This window comes from Anser anser (assembly GCF_964211835.1).
Source record: "Anser anser genome assembly, chromosome: 1".
In the NCBI taxonomy this organism is placed as follows: domain Eukaryota; kingdom Metazoa; phylum Chordata; class Aves; order Anseriformes; family Anatidae; genus Anser; species Anser anser.
In genome coordinates, this window is record NC_139720.1 from 157,292,410 (window position 1) to 157,307,878 (window position 15,469).

General features: G+C 39.7%; 1 protein-coding gene across 5 annotated transcripts in view; it reads left to right on the plus strand.

Annotated features, from left to right (window-relative positions):
- The window catches only part of ABCC4 (ATP binding cassette subfamily C member 4 (PEL blood group)), a 151,669-nt gene that overhangs the window by 34,612 nt on the left and 101,588 nt on the right, over nt 1–15,469 (plus strand). For all 5 annotated transcript variants that reach the window (XM_083820072.1, XM_083820073.1, XM_083820074.1 and 2 more), the window contains 6 exons: nt 996–1,085; nt 1,441–1,632; nt 3,144–3,238; nt 3,341–3,427; nt 13,636–13,732; nt 14,756–14,971. In XM_083820072.1, coding sequence (XP_083676198.1) covers nt 996–1,085; nt 1,441–1,632; nt 3,144–3,238; nt 3,341–3,427; nt 13,636–13,732; nt 14,756–14,971 — 777 coding nt within the window. The remainder of the gene's footprint in view (nt 1–995; nt 1,086–1,440; nt 1,633–3,143; nt 3,239–3,340; nt 3,428–13,635; nt 13,733–14,755; nt 14,972–15,469) is intronic.

A 15,469-nucleotide genomic window follows, 5' to 3' on the forward strand; every position in this document is an offset into this window, starting at 1 on the left:
AGGTGCTCTGCTGGACCTCATTCTATCCAACAAGGAGGGGCTGGTGGGGAATGTGGAGCTCAGGGGCAGCCTTGGCTGCAGTGACCATGAAATGGTGGAGTTCAAGGTCCTTACGGCATTGAAGAGGGTGCACAGCAAGCTCACTACCCTGAACTACAGGAGAGCAGACTTTGGCCTCCTCAGGGATCTGCTTGGTAGAGTACTGTGGGATAAAGCCCTGGGGGAAGAAGGGCTCAGGAAAGCTGGGTAATGTTCATGGGTTACCTCCTCCAAGCTCAAGAGCGATGCATCCCAACAAAAAGGAAGTCAGGAAGAAACACTAGGAGGCCGCATGGATGAACAAGGAGCTCCTGGCCAAAGTCAAACACAAAAAGGAAGCCAACAGAGGGTGGAAGCAAGGACAGGTAGCCAGTGAGGAATACAGAGAAATTGTCCAGGCAGTTAGGGATCAGGTTATGAAAGAAAGCTAAAGCCCTGTTAGAATTAAATCTGGCCAGAGACATCAAGGGCAAGAAGAAAGGTTTCTATAGGTACATCACTGATAAAAGGAAGACTAGGGGAAATGTTGGCCCTCTCCTGAAGGAAATTGGAGATGTGGTTACCCAGGATATAGAGAAGGCTGAGGTGTTCAACAACAACTTTGCCTCAGTCTTCACCAGCAAGTGCTCTAGCTACCCCGCCTAAGTTGCAGAAGGCAAAGGTAGGGACTGGAAGAATGATGAACCATGGAAGAATGATGAGTGCTTCTGCTACTGCCTGTAGGTTCCTCATTCCCTGAACACAGTTGTGTCAATTACTTGTTTGGGCTTAAGGATCAATGCATTTCAGAGGTGTGTGTTAATTACTGAAGAGGCAAACTGTATGTCTGAAAATATGGTTGTCATATGGGTTGCTAATTTAGAGTCATTTATGTGCATTGTTCTCTGTTTCTAAAGAGTTATTTTGTTGATGTGTATTTAATACCGGTTAAGTGTGACTTTTTCTTAAATCCACAGAGTTTAGAAAGCCCAGCACTTCAGCAACTTTCATTTACTGTTAGACGAGGGGAATTGCTGGCTGTGATTGGTCCTGTAGGAGCTGGAAAAGTAAGTCTTGATGTTTACTCCATTCTGTGGGGATTTTGAGTCTCTTAAACATGTCTAAAAACTTGAAAATGTGAAGTTGTTTTTTTTTTTGTGTATAATGATACACTTTACATGGAGGTACTGTCGTTCAAGGAAGGCAGATGACCTGTGAGTGGGGAGGAGATGGTTCAAAGTTAAGCAGTACTGTGTGCTTTACTTCTAAGACTGCACGTAAAGGGTACTAGTGCATTTGTACAATTAGAGTAGCTTGAGTGACAGGGTGAAGTAGGCCATCATGCCAATAAACACTTCTCAGTCTCCGTGGTGTCTTCAATGCAATCAGACTTTACATTTTTTATTTTTGAATCTTTTCCAGTCTTCACTCTTAAGTGCTGTGCTTGGTGAGCTGCCTAAAGACAAAGGTTTGATAAATGTTGCTGGAAGAATTGCTTATGTTTCTCAGCAGCCTTGGGTGTTTTCTGGTACAGTAAGAAGTAATATACTGTTTGACAAGGAATACGAGAAAGAAAAATACGAAAAAGTTTTGAAAGTCTGTGCTCTTAAAAAGGTATGCTTTTTCTCTTTGTGTGTTTTATTTTCACAATCTTTATTGTTTTCTTCGTGTTATTTCGGTCTAGTGGTATGTGCTTTAAGATATAATACATAGAATGGATTTTTATTAGTATAATGGGAAATATATTTCTGTTAAGTGATAGGATTTGTGCATCATTTTGACATTCACATGTAAGGACATTCTTGTAATTTCTAAAACTTTCACTAGAGGGGGATGTAGTTTATGTGAAGCTCCGACAAATTTGGAAAAAGCTATTCCCAATTATTTAATTTCATAATCATGTTTAGCCCCATTCATTGATGTTATGGTAGATACATGTGTAGACTTAACAAAATGTGGAAAAACAGATGATGAAGCTAGCATTATTTGTGACTTTCATTTTGTAAATATCCTTGATGCTTTTTTAAAAAATCATGTATATCATGTACTATGCATTGCTAAGGGCTATAGCCTTAGTGCTATGTATTGGAGAACTTGCTGAGCCCAAGTAGGTTTATGAAAAAATATTTTTGAAAGGTCTGTGTGTAAAGGAGTTTGTGACATGAGATATAGAAGAGGATTAAGCCAGATTTGTCAAGAAACAGACATTTTGCTTGGCAGCTGAAAAGGTTTTATGCAGCATGTTATAATATTCCTGTCAGCAGCAACACAGGTGAAAAGCAGATGGTTACTGTGATGAATTTCTTTTGCAAGGTTTTTACACATAGTAGGTAGAGTTTTAATATCTTCTACTGATATTTGGTCATAGACTGTTGTCTAAACTTAAGGTTTTAGTGACTTTAACAGACAGCAAACTGCATTTAAAAAAAACCTTCATACTTGATGGTAGATTTGCTTTCATAGTTTTGTTTCAAATATATGTATCTTATAGAAGTTGTGGATATGTTTTGCAGCTCAGTATAAAACTTCTGTATTTCCTGAAGAGGACATATAGTAGTATAACATGGAACGCTGTATAATTTTGTTCTCTCACTCATAGTCCCGAGCCCCATAAATTAATCAGTTTTGTGTAATGAATGGTGTGGTTATTTCTCTTGGATACAGTGTAATGAGAATAAAACTAATGTAATTCTTAGGGACATTGGCCAGTGGAAAATAATCTACTGATAGAAGTTACTTCAGTTTTATTGTGAAAGCTCATTTTGTTACAACAGTAAATGAGTTATTTTTACTATACTTAATGATTTTTATTTTAGCATGGTCTGAATCACCACCAGATATTCAGCATAACACTAAGAATAGTAGCGCACTTTCCTTTGGCAAACCTGTTGAAAAAGTGAACTTTAAGATCTCACCTATTTTTCCCACTTTCTTATTTATCTTTTGCTGAAGGTACAAAGTCATAAATTAACTGTGGATATTTCATCCCATATGAGTTCTTGTATTGTAATGTGAGGTGATACCTTAAACAGTACTATTTAAATAAGAAAATGTTACGTTGAACCAGGTTTGTTTCAGGATAAAACGATTTAAAAATGCTTGCTGCCTGTTCTTTATGTTCACAGGACTTGGAATTACTAGCAGATGGTGACCTAACAGTCATAGGAGATCGTGGAGCTACGCTGAGTGGGGGACAGAAGGCCCGTGTAAATCTGGCCAGGCTAGTATTTTTGTTGTTCCTAAAATGTACAAGTTGACAGACTTTGACTGAAGTAAATGAGTTTAAGACCTTGTGATGCTGACTTTTCTTTAAACCTTGTAGAGCTGTGTATCAAGATGCAGACATCTATCTTTTGGACGATCCACTGAGTGCAGTAGATGCTGAAGTTGGAAGACATTTATTTGAAAAGTATGTTGTTGCTTTATTTTTGTTTATAATACCATTGCTATCTTTCAGTTTGTAATAGAAGAACTTGAGAAAGCATTTTTGAGTAGATGGTTCTCTTCACAAAACTTTTAACGCATTCACTTTGTGTTTATTTTTCTTTTCTCTTATATATTTGGAAGAGGTACGATTTTTTTCTGTGTGACTGTTATTTTATTATTATTAAAAGTCTAGTAAAGCTCTGTTTTGAAGATATTAGAAATAGAATTATTCCTAAGGGAATACGTGCTGTTTTCTTGAAGAAAAAAAAAGTCATATTTTGTACATCAATAATGGGTTTTATGAATATTTGTACCAAGTAAAGAACACTGTAGAGCAGTATTTTCAATCACTTCTTAGTTTGCTGCAGCTTTATTTGTGTAGTGGTAAGCACTTCAAGTAGCTGAAAAAAAGGCCAGAACTCTCTTAGATTCCTGAGTGATTTTTCATTTCAGTTCTTGACTGGTTGAAATTTCTCTTAAGTGAAACAGGGAAATATGGCCTGCAGACTAGACTGTGAAGAGCAGAAATAGAGGAAAAGAGAATGCATAAGCTTACCATAAATGAGAGAGAGATTAGACCTTTCCCCATTTCTGAAGAAATAGGACAGCGTTCATTAAAAATCAGGTTCCCTTCTCAATAAATTTACTCTTCTCCGTCTCTTCTTTCAAACTGCCTAATCTACAGCACATTGATAGTACAAGAATAATCCAGTTATTCCCAGCCAGTGTTTTGTCCTTGCTTCTTCATAGCCTACTCCTCTCTATCAAAAGGTATGATCTAGAATTTATTAAAAGTGGAAGGAAAAACTTCCATTGATCGAATTCACAGGGCTTTGGTTGAAACCTTAAATGAAAGCATTTTCTGGAGCATACTTACCTTCACTGAATTCCACACTCCTACTACATAAATTAATTTACTTTTACTGTTGTACCCCACTCCCCACCCCTAGACAATCATAAAAACTTGTCTTGAAGATGTGGTTGTAGAATTTGCATTGACCATCGTTGCATGCATGTTCTTTTATTCCCCAGCAGGGAAGCTTTTAGAATCTAAATTTGAAAATTGTGTGTGCAGTTGATATTGGCAGTTTCAAATCTCAAGTTCTCTTGAAAACCCCATGAACATTTTCTTTTACTATTACATTCAGATGGCTACTGTTTCTTCCCATGAGCTTGTATGGAGTTAATCTTGTGAGGCATAGGCTTTATGTTCATTGTTCTATGCGTGTTCATTTTCACCTGCCACAACTGATACATGGCCATCGTTATTTATGTAGTTTGTATACTTTGTCAAATTCCTTTAGTGCCTGTTGAAGCTATCTGAGCTTTAGCTGCTGCTTCTCTGTTTTTGTGCAGCATCACTTGACAGCTTCAGCGTCTGAATGTGTCTGTGCAGTGCTCTGAAAGTGAGCATGCCTAGGCTGTCAGTCTGTCTCTCCCTTAGATCTGAGGGTTTATTCACTAACAGGGAAACACAAAAGTACAGTAGTGCAAAGGAGGTTGTGTTGCCTCTTGTATTTTTTTTCTGTTTTATGTGAGCTGTGACACTGGGAGTCTACTCTACATCTTGCTGCAGAACTGCACGTCTGGATTTTTGTATGTGCAAGAGCGTAAAGGAGCTAGAGGCCATTGCTCTGTTTGCATAATGTAGGTTTTCCTGGTAACTCTGTGGAGGTGAGAAGAAATAAGGAGATGAATTTGTAACTTGGAAAACTGGCTAGGATTCTTCCTAGCAGCGTGTGTTTTCATTGCTTCTTCCTCAGCTCTAGATCAGCTTGACCTATACAGATAAAGTACATTAAAAGCATTTTGGGGGGTAAACAGACTGTGTGAAATAGTAGTGGCAAGGAAAACTGAAATGCCTCCCCCGATCAAGGTGTTAAAGGAGGTTGTCTTCTGAGGCTTGCATGGCAGCTGTAAAAGGTGCTGGGTTAGTGGGGAGAATCTTATGTTTGGTAGCTTGCCTTGAATAACAAGAGTGGGCTTGTTCCTTAGTGCTTCCTCAGTAGTGCTAGAAATCTGCAGAAGAGAACGCTTGGGCAAGAATGATTTCTTAGAACATCACGCTGAGGAATGTCTGAGACCACTTCATAAAAACTGCCCCCAGGAATCCAAACCGCAAGGCGTAAAACAATGGACAAGATGGAAGAAATAGGGGGTTATTTAATGAGAATCTGAAATGGATATTGTTCAGTTCACTTGCTCTTTTTTTTTTCTGTTCTTTGTAATTTTATATTAATGCTTAATTTTTATTTTTTTTTAGAAGCGCTTAGCCTATTTGCTTGCATTTAAAGATAGGTATGTTCTAGCAATTCCCTGAAGCTACGGTCTGTGGAGGGCTGGTTCGTTATGTTTGCTGCTTCTCTCTGTTCTGTTCAGCTACTGCAGTAAACAGTTTAAAAAAGATAAATTCTTTTCAAATGAGGAAGAATAAGAGTAACACAGCTCCGATGGGAAAATAGTCCATGGTATTATTAATGAGGGACTGGGTCTCTTACAAATTTATCCATAATGGAGACAAGTTGTTCGATGGATGGCAGAAGAGATGAAGCTAGTTTTCCAATGAATTTCTCTCTCCTGCTCAGATTCCTCGAGGCATAATAAAGTATAAACTGGAGATTCCCTATTTTTCCCTATTTGTGTCCTCTTTTCCTGTGAGTTCTCTGATAGTTAACACTAGATGTGGGTCAGCCTTCTCACAAAGGAGGGCACCAGTATAGTTCTATGTTTTTGTTTATCTGTGTGTGTGTATACACATATATGCGTATGCATATAATGTATTTTCATTAACTTTTAGGGAACATGGCATTTTGAGACCTTTAGCTTTTCCACCAGGTTTGAAATGAAAGACACATGTTGCAGATACTGTGGCACATTTCCTTGTATGACAAAATCTGGAATACCTGTGGTGCTCTAAGAAAGTCAGTCAGTCGTGCTTGGACCCCAAGAAATTTCCTGCTCTCCCCGTGCATCTTTGTAAACATATTTCTATAGATTGTGTGGTTTCAGATCACCTTTGGACAGAAATTATGTCCTGCTGACTTTAAAAAGGTGTTTTTAAGAGTGAGATTTTTATTTCACCACTGTGTTGAGACAGATGCTCTTCTCCAGGTATTGTTCTTCCCTCATATCTTTTCTAGTGACAGGAGCTGTGTGCCCAGTCCCAGTTGATGATCAACCTGATTTCTTTCAGTTTCTCCTTTGCACCTGTGGGACTTGCCAGCTGCAGGACAGTTTGGGAATCTTTGGAAATCAGACCTAAAATTGTGATCACGTTTGGGAATAGCATGCACAGGTGTATCAGTCCTACTATCAAAGGGAGTTTTGCACAAATTGTTTTGAATGTGTGGTCAAGCTGATTTGACCCGACACTCAAAAGTCTTTTCTCTCTCAATTTTGCCTCTAGAACTAGGCAGTAACTGCATCTATCAGAGTAATAATGATGAAGCAATTGAACTTTAGCACTTACTCAGATGGAGCATGTTGGTACCAGGGGATGATAGCCTCCAGTAAGAACTCAAAGGTCGTGTGACATGTAACTGAGCAGTGGATCACTGAATAACCGTGTGTTGAGGCTGACTCGAGAGTCACCTGGCAACTTGGCCAGGTGTTCGGAAAGATAAAGTCTCGTCTTCGCCATCTGAGATAACTGAGAGTTCCTCTACAAGAGAGGGAAGGGAGCAGGCATGATTTGTAGCACAGGTGTCCTTTGTAATTGCAAAAAAAGGTGAGGAATAAGTGATCTGATGGCAAAGGAGAGCAGGAAATTCCATCATGTAAAGTGCATGGATAAGATGTCCTGAATTCCTTAGTGCATTCTTACCTCAGACCCAGAAGTGCTTGAGGGGAGGAGGAAAATGAAGTAGGGAAAATGAGTTAAAGGATTTATTATTTTTTTCAATTACATGTACAGATCTGAATATTTACTCAGTCTCTTTAAAGCAATTTAATTTTTGGAACGCTTAGGAGTGTGCAAATGCTTCTAGTCTCACCTCCCTCAAAGGGGGCTATACTTTAAATTTCCTGTAATGTTGGAGCTTTGAGGGAAAAGAGCTACTACGGTGGTGCAGACCTCCAAAGCAAGTTGAATACATCAGTTCTGTAAAACTAGCGGGCAGAAGCTAGAAAGTCATTGCTGTAGAGGGATTACAGGCAGAGGCATTGTGTCGGAGGAACAACAACCCTGGCAGGTACTTAGTGATGTGTTTAAAGGCATATACATGTTACATGCTTTGTCCGTTGACACCAAATGTACAAGGGAGCTGTTGGGTAAATATGAGGATTTTCCTCAGCTCCCTTTTACATAGAATCTCTTGAAATTGAAGATTTCTCAAGGATATCTGTAAGAATTCCCACTTTGATTTACACCTGGTCCGTGCTCATCATGCCTCCGATATAAGAGCAGTGATTACAACCCTAACGTAGTACTGGGCAAACTTGAATGTAGCTCTTTTCTGTGTTACGGGTGTTGTTCTTAAAAGTGCGTTAGTTATAACTTTACACGTAGGTGATAAAATAGGAATTCCTTGGACTTCATTGTGTTTATTGCAGATTATATGCTTAAAAGGTATGAATATGTCACAGTGATGTTGCTTGTTTTCTTCATAAAGAGAAAAGCATAACTGTGACCACTGTACATTGTGTGTTTTCCAAAAACTGTAAAGCTTTACTTTTTTTCTCATATAAATGCGTTTGGTTGGTTTTTAGTCACACAATATAAAAGCCGAAATAAAATAAATTAAAAAACCAAACCACTTAGAGAACCCCAGTGCAGTTGTGCGCTTTAGTGGTCGGTGGGCGTAGATGTAGAAGAGTGTTACGAATACCAAAATAGAAGTGGTTTCAAGAGGGTGCTGTACAAATTCATGCAGGAAACGTTCATGAAGAGCTACTTAAACACAAAGATCTCTGTCTCAGAAAATCCCTAACGTATGGCCTCTGTAAGCTGGGAGTGTGTACGAAAGAAAGCATCATTGTACATTTGCTTATATATTTCAGCCAGCCATTCACTGCTGCCCGGTGTCTGGGGCGGGAGAATGGGTCTTAGGGACCATTATTTTGTGTCAGTACAGTTGTCCTTATGCGTCATCCCAACGGAGGCTGGGGCTTGTCATCAGATGGAAATAAATGTTTAGCAAGATAAGCGTAGGAATAGAAACAGCGTAGTACAAGTAGACGTGGGGTTTGTGTCTTTGGCAAATATATCGCTTTTTTGTTGTTGTTGTTCCGAAGTTCTGTAAATTTCAAAACATACAAAAACTGTTGGTGGATTGTTTTTCCTAAACTTTTTAAATTTGAAGGGAAATGAGAGGAAAGCAAATGAAGTAAACAAATTAATATAACAAAGGCTTTACGCCTGTGAGCACTTCTGCATGTGCTTTTATTTCATTTCAGCAGTTATTTCCACTGAAACCAATACAAGTATTAACTAGAATAAAGTTAAACTTGCATGTCAACTTCCCAAAAGGAGAGGCAAGAAGAATAGTGAGGAAGAAAGTGTAATTATTAAAGAAGAAACACTTTGCAGAGGTGAAAGAAAGCTGGTTCTTAGAGATAAAAACTTAAAAAAGATTAAAGAACAACTTGTCTCGAAGAAAGAAAAACCTCATACGGAAGGAAGAACAAACGAAGATTCATAGGCACGAAGGTGCCAAGATGCTGCCTCTACCTAGAGGAGCAATTGTGCTGTTGTAGGCACCTTCCTGAGCAAGTGTCGTCTGCCACATGCCCTGCATTATCACAGCTCAAGCTATTTTTTTTTAATTATATAGTTGTTTTCTGTCGAAGTGTAGTGGGTTTTTAAATGGGCGATATCCTGTTAACTTAGCTTTGTTAACTTAAAATATTGTTTTTTAATGTCAAATTGGAAGCGTGTGATTTTTAGAGAGATCTGTCCTGAGTCCGTCCTCAGCTCTTTGGATGATGATGGTGGTCACTGATGCTACATTTTGCAGGTGTTGGAAAACTGGGCAATGCTTGAGGCAGTTCTGGAGACAGACGGGGATTTGGGAAGTCTTGATTAAAGGGTGTGAGTTCACAGATGCACACAGAAGGGATAAGTGCAAAGTATGGCTCTGTGAGCAATAGGCAGGGATCAACTGTGTAGCAGTCTTGTGGAAAAGGAGATGCACATTATGGAAGGTCACAAATCCAGTATGAGTCAGCAAGTCATGCTCTTGTCAAAGAAACTGTGCCCTGGGATTTATGACCAGTAATGTTTCTGGCGGAACAGGTAAAGTAAAATAATCTTCCTATTGTGTTTTGTACCTGTAAGGTTTCAACTGGAATAATGTATTTGATTTTGTGCACTTCCAAAAAAACCTAGACCAACTTCAGACTCCAGTGTAGCCCATCAAGAAGGTAGAGATGTCAAAGGAAAAAAAGAGAAAACTGTTTCTTACTTGAAATATATATAGCTATGTTGGTTTTGGTGGTGGTTGTTGTTTTGTTTTTGTCTGGAAAAAAAGCTGTCTGAAAGAGAAACTGAAGACTTCATGTATAAAGGGACTATACACAGAGGAAAAACGGTTTATTGGGAAGTGGTGGATTTAAATTACACCAAACCTGGATTTTAGAGAAAAGATTGGTGGTGGGAAAGGTAGTTTGCCACTGGAATACATTATCAAGGATGTTGAAATTTCTGATGTTGAGTTTAAAACAGATAAACATGCAAAACAGCCCATCCGGGATATGTCAGGAAAGTTTAATAAGTTGATTCTTACTTGGAGTAGAAGCTGAAACTTCTGTAGTTCTTTCATCCCCCTTTTCCTTGTACTGGAAAGGCTAAAGAACGTTTGGGTCTTCACTGTCTGCACCTCTCCTGGCTGCATGTGCACACACGTGTGTGTGTGTGTGTGTGTATATATTTAAAGATCTGACGACGTGATGGCATTTTGTGCAGTAATTTGTTCTGCTGTAATACACTGAAGTTACTCCCAGTCTAACTAAAAGATGATGGCCCTCAGGAGAGTAATGGAGAAGAAACACAATGAAGGGGAACTTTCAGGGTTTGTAAGCATCAGGTAAAATGATAGAGGCATTTTGGGGCATAAATGAGACGCTGGTTAACCTAGAATTGGTTGCTTTTGATGATGGTTGTTCTTCTGTACACAGCAGTATTTCTAAAAGTAGATAGAATGAGACTGAGCCCTAGTGAACCAGTTCAAACCACAATCACTTATGGGCTATTTTGGATTTTTTGTGTTTCGTTTCTGTGACAATACCAAGTTTTCACAAATACAAATCCAGTGAGCTGTGAATTTTGTTCTGGGCCTTTTATCCCATTTGGCTATAGCACACTTCTCTTTGAACCCTGACTTCAGTCTTCTGTGGCAGCAATGGCACCCTATAAAATTAATGCTCACTGTATGTTGCAAAAGACAGAATATATATATTTAAAAATTTAGAACATAAAGCTCAAAAATAGCCTGATGTGTTGAAACAGACATTAAGTGTATACTTACTATTTTACTAGTTTTGCAGCTTCAGTGCTTCCTGATGATACTGTATTTTAAATGGCAAAATTTTCTAGTGAGCTGTCTGAGCAGTGAGTTGTTTAACTGAGTAATAGATCGAGGTATATGCTCTTTGTTGTGATTTTTCCTCCCTGTGCTCATGCCAGTGAATTGTGACAACAATTTTTCCACTCATCTGTTATCAACAAACTCTTCAGCTAGTTTCTTTCTACCCAGATAGACATCAAATCGAGAGTTGTTGTTGTTGTGTGGGGTTTTTTTTAATTCTCATTTGAGCGATCTGATATATCTGCGGAAATTTATTTTTCCACAGAGGTCATCTTTTGCCTTCTCTCCTGAGATCAAGTCCATGCTGGATGCTGTGCTGACGGCTCTTGACAATGCTAATTGCTGAGATAATCCACTTTTTTCCTTTTTCTGTTTTTCAAATGCTAACTTAAAGTACAATGGGCTCACCATGACTCAGGATCAAGTTTTAAAGGTTTTCAGCCCTGAGATTTTATAGAGCTCTAGTGTGTCCCAGTAAGGTGTTAGACATACATCTGGCACACGGAAATTCAGTGATGAAAGTAGGATCTGGGCTGTAGATAGTCCCACTAGTAGATACTTTCTACCTATCCTGTAGTTAGTAAGGGAAAGCTAGGTCTCTTGACAGTGAATATCTGATATATTCAGCATTCCTACTAGGTGACTAAATATCCTGCAGCATCTCTGATGTTTGCCCAGTCCTCTGGAAAGGCTGTGTTGAAAACTATGTTTTGTTGCATGCCTTAAGCTGGTGCTCCAGTTCCCAGGTGGCTCCTTTCAGGGACTGCTCAAAGGGTAGGCAGTCTCCACACCCAAAATAATACTCCCACAAGGAGTTTGGTGTATAAATAGTTGCAGCTGCTCGAATAGCTGTGCTGCTGCAAATACCTGGTCTTGATCAATTGTTACACCTTGATCATTTAAGAATGGCATCACTGGTTTATGGTTACTTCTTGAAAGCTGCACAGGAGGCAGATAACTCGCTCAGTAAGAGCATTGGTTTTAACTGTTACTGCACGGTTTATTTGGGACTGTGTAATACATCTTCTGCCTGTAATTATTCTGATTAATACTAACATTAACCGTGTTATAATACATGGTTATAAACAGTCATTGTCCGAGTGATAAATAGATGTAAAGAGCTGTATGTAGGGAGTTCACCAGGGACACAGCTGGAATTTAAGAGAGGCAGTGCGCAGTATGGTATCATTGCTATTCAGCTGCTGTTCTTTTTCTGCCTTACTCCCAATACTGCTTATTTGCATTTCTTTATTGAATTTTTACTATTAGATTGCAGTGGTTTTTGTTGTGTTTTTTGGGGGGGAGTGAGGAGATAAAATTGGTGTATGGTTTGTTTTCCTTTCTTTTCTTTTGTGCTGAGTGCCACCCTCCTGTGTCATGGTAGCAGAAAATGACTCCAGTAGGAGTGGGTCCTTGAAGGGAAGCATGGTGCCAAGGCCCACATGCAGGTCAGAAGGTTCTGCTTTGAACAAGCCATAATCGGGCCCTATGGGCTGCATTCCTGTTGGCAGCTGAATACGAGGTGTGCTCCTGCAACGCATCTTCCAGCTTGCTTTCGTCTAGGAGAAGTCCAGTTCATGTGTCCCAGTACCACTCATCAGTATGAACCGCAGCAGGTCGAGCTGGGACAACTGGGAGATGATCTTCAAAAACGTACACCAGGTCCAAACGGAAAGTGCGAATGCGTACACCTTCACTGACCCCCTCAGTTCTTGGCAGTATGAGTTTTGCGTGTTTTCCTAAGGAAGCGAGTGGCTGAGAAGCAGGAACCCTCTCAAAAGGTTGGGAAGTGTTGGGTGTTCACTTGTGTCGGTGCTGCCCCCCTTGCCTGTTGCATACAAAGAGCAGCAGGCTTGCAGAATTTTGCACATCTAAACTGCTGTTCCACTGCTATGATCCATTTTTATTATTTTTTGGCTCTGGTTGGCCTTTCAAGGACCTCCTGAAAAACACCTAAACACCAGGTGTCTTTTCTAGAGGGGGCCGAACTGCACTTACTGACTGGTTCTGGTGTTCCCAGTCCCTTTACTTCTCTCTCTAAATCCCAAACTCCTCGGGAAGCCCTGAGGGTGCAGAGTGATGGGTGGTGGGCAGGTAAGGCAGTAGAGGGTAGGCCCTGCTTTCACGTGAAAAGGTCAGAGACGTTTGAAGGATCTCACTCCTCCCCATCAATATGTACTTGAGTGCAGCTCAGAGAGGTAGACCTGTCTGCTTCTCCAGCCCTCTCAGTAGCTTGCTCTAACAGCTGCTCTGAAAGCTCATCTCACTGAAGTGACTTTTATTGGCGGTGTTTTTCCGTAGTTGTCCACAGGATGTTGCCCTCCTTTCTCTTTCTGTTAGTTTCGTTCTTGTTAAATACCCTCTTTGTAATCAACTTATGGTATGTATATTTGTTAGGAGGATGTTGAATACAATTTTAACGAAACGTCCTTAAGGTATTTCCTTTTCTTTCACCCCAAAACAGAAATACAAATTTTCTGTTTCCTACCATTAAAATGTAAAAAGTTAAATAAGCAGCATGTTTTTTGAGCGTAATTTTGAGACATCCAATATGCATGGGTATTATTTTATATTTTATATTTAACACTGTATAATTGAGTAGAAGTTGCTAGGAACCATCAAAATGTTTTTTGCCTTTTTATTTAAATATTTTTCCATCTCTTTGCAGATGTATTTGTCAGGCCTTACATCAGAAGATATCTGTTTTGGTGACTCACCAGTTGCAATATCTCCGTGCCGCAACTCAGATTCTAATCTTAAAAGATGTAAGTGATATCAGTGTCTATACTTTCACATCTCACATACTTTCTAATTATCTTTAATAATCTAAGAATGGAAAAAAGCATTTTTGTTTCTTGTTTGTAAATTTTCTGTTTACTGATAAACATGTATATTTTTAAAGATTTAGAATTACTGATGAATTCTTTTTAGAATGCCTTCCTTGAAAAATCTGCTCCTGAATTTTATCATATATATGCACTTATACATATTAATTTCGTCTTGATATGTATATTATGTTGAGAGAGAATTACTTCTTTTGAGACAAAATTAACGCTTTGTTTTTCTTCTTGATTTTTTTTTAAACTTTTGTGTGAATAAAGAGCTCTGTTGTTTCTAAAACTAGTCCTCTTTTTTAAGCTAAGGCTGAGAAATGGTCACAGATAGCTTTGAGAACAAGCAATCCATCAGTGAAACTGGTTCCTTCCAAACTTAGTTGTACCAGACTGTCACAGGCAGAGAGGAAATGCAAAAGCTTCAGATCTTTTTAATGTTGGGTGGTGAAGTACTTCAAATTACTTTTGATGCATCACAGAGTTGTGAAAAAGAACTCTACCTGCCTTTTTCCTCCCATTCAGGTGTCTTTAAGAGTTACATTAGTTTTCTAGAGGTGAGTTTGTGACAGAGCTGTAAGAAGCAACACAGACTGTGAAAACAGCCTGGAGTAAGTTAAAAAGACTGATGGTCACGTATGTGGTTCAACAGCATGTTCTAAAGCTCCATGGCTGTCTTCCACAGCTTCTCCAAAGAGGTAATTCACACCTGGCTGTAACTGGGACTTCTGTCATCCCGTTTGTATGCTTGGTTAGCTGCCAGGAAGAGACTGGAAGAGAGTGAAGAGCTTGGTTTTGCTCTTCTAAATGAGGAACTGATAGTTAGAAGGCTTCGCTTCAGTTTCTGTGGAGGGATGTGCATCTGCGGAACTCCAGAAGCAGCAGGGTCAGGTACAAAAAAAATATCTGTTACAGAAAGTGTATGATGAAGATAATCAAAACTTGTGTTAATTGTAGGGTAAAATGGTGGGGAAAGGTACCTATTCAGAGTTCCTGAGGTCTGGCATCGACTTTGCTTCCCTTTTGAAAAAAGATGAGGAGGCAGAACAGCCGTCAGTCCCAGGAACCCCCAACCTGAAGGCCTCCCGCAGCCGTACCTTTTCGGAGTCCTCTGTCTGGTCCCAGGATTCTTCTGTCCACTCGATGAAAGATGGAGCAGTGGAGCAACCACCTGTGAGTGCTCATTGCAGTTCTTGTTTGGCTGTGTTTTTCTGACTTAGGCTATGATAAAAGCTTTTCCTGCTGCACTGGAATTCCAGTGAGCGTTTGGTGCCATTAGCAGGTGAGAGCTCATTGTGGTGAGGCTGCCCAGCGCTGTGCTTGGCTGGCAGTCCTACCACCTGGGCTGCAGAGGGCAGGCATCCCACAGCTCTGTGCAGCTGTGTTCACACCCAGCATGCTTTGTTTAGGTTCAGCATCAACTCTGCTAGCTCTGGGAACCATTCCTATGGGTATCCAGAAGAATTCGTCTGTGCTTCCTATATCCTGTCCTCTGACAGTGGTACTTTAAAGGGACAATACCACGTTATTGAGTGGATTCTGTGTGTTTGTACAGTGCTGAGGTCAAATTAATACTTTTCCCTAAAATCCTGAGCTCTGGCAAATGCGTGCAGAAGCAATGGCTTCACACAAAGTCTACATTTGCATGGCTGGCATTAACACACCCCACAC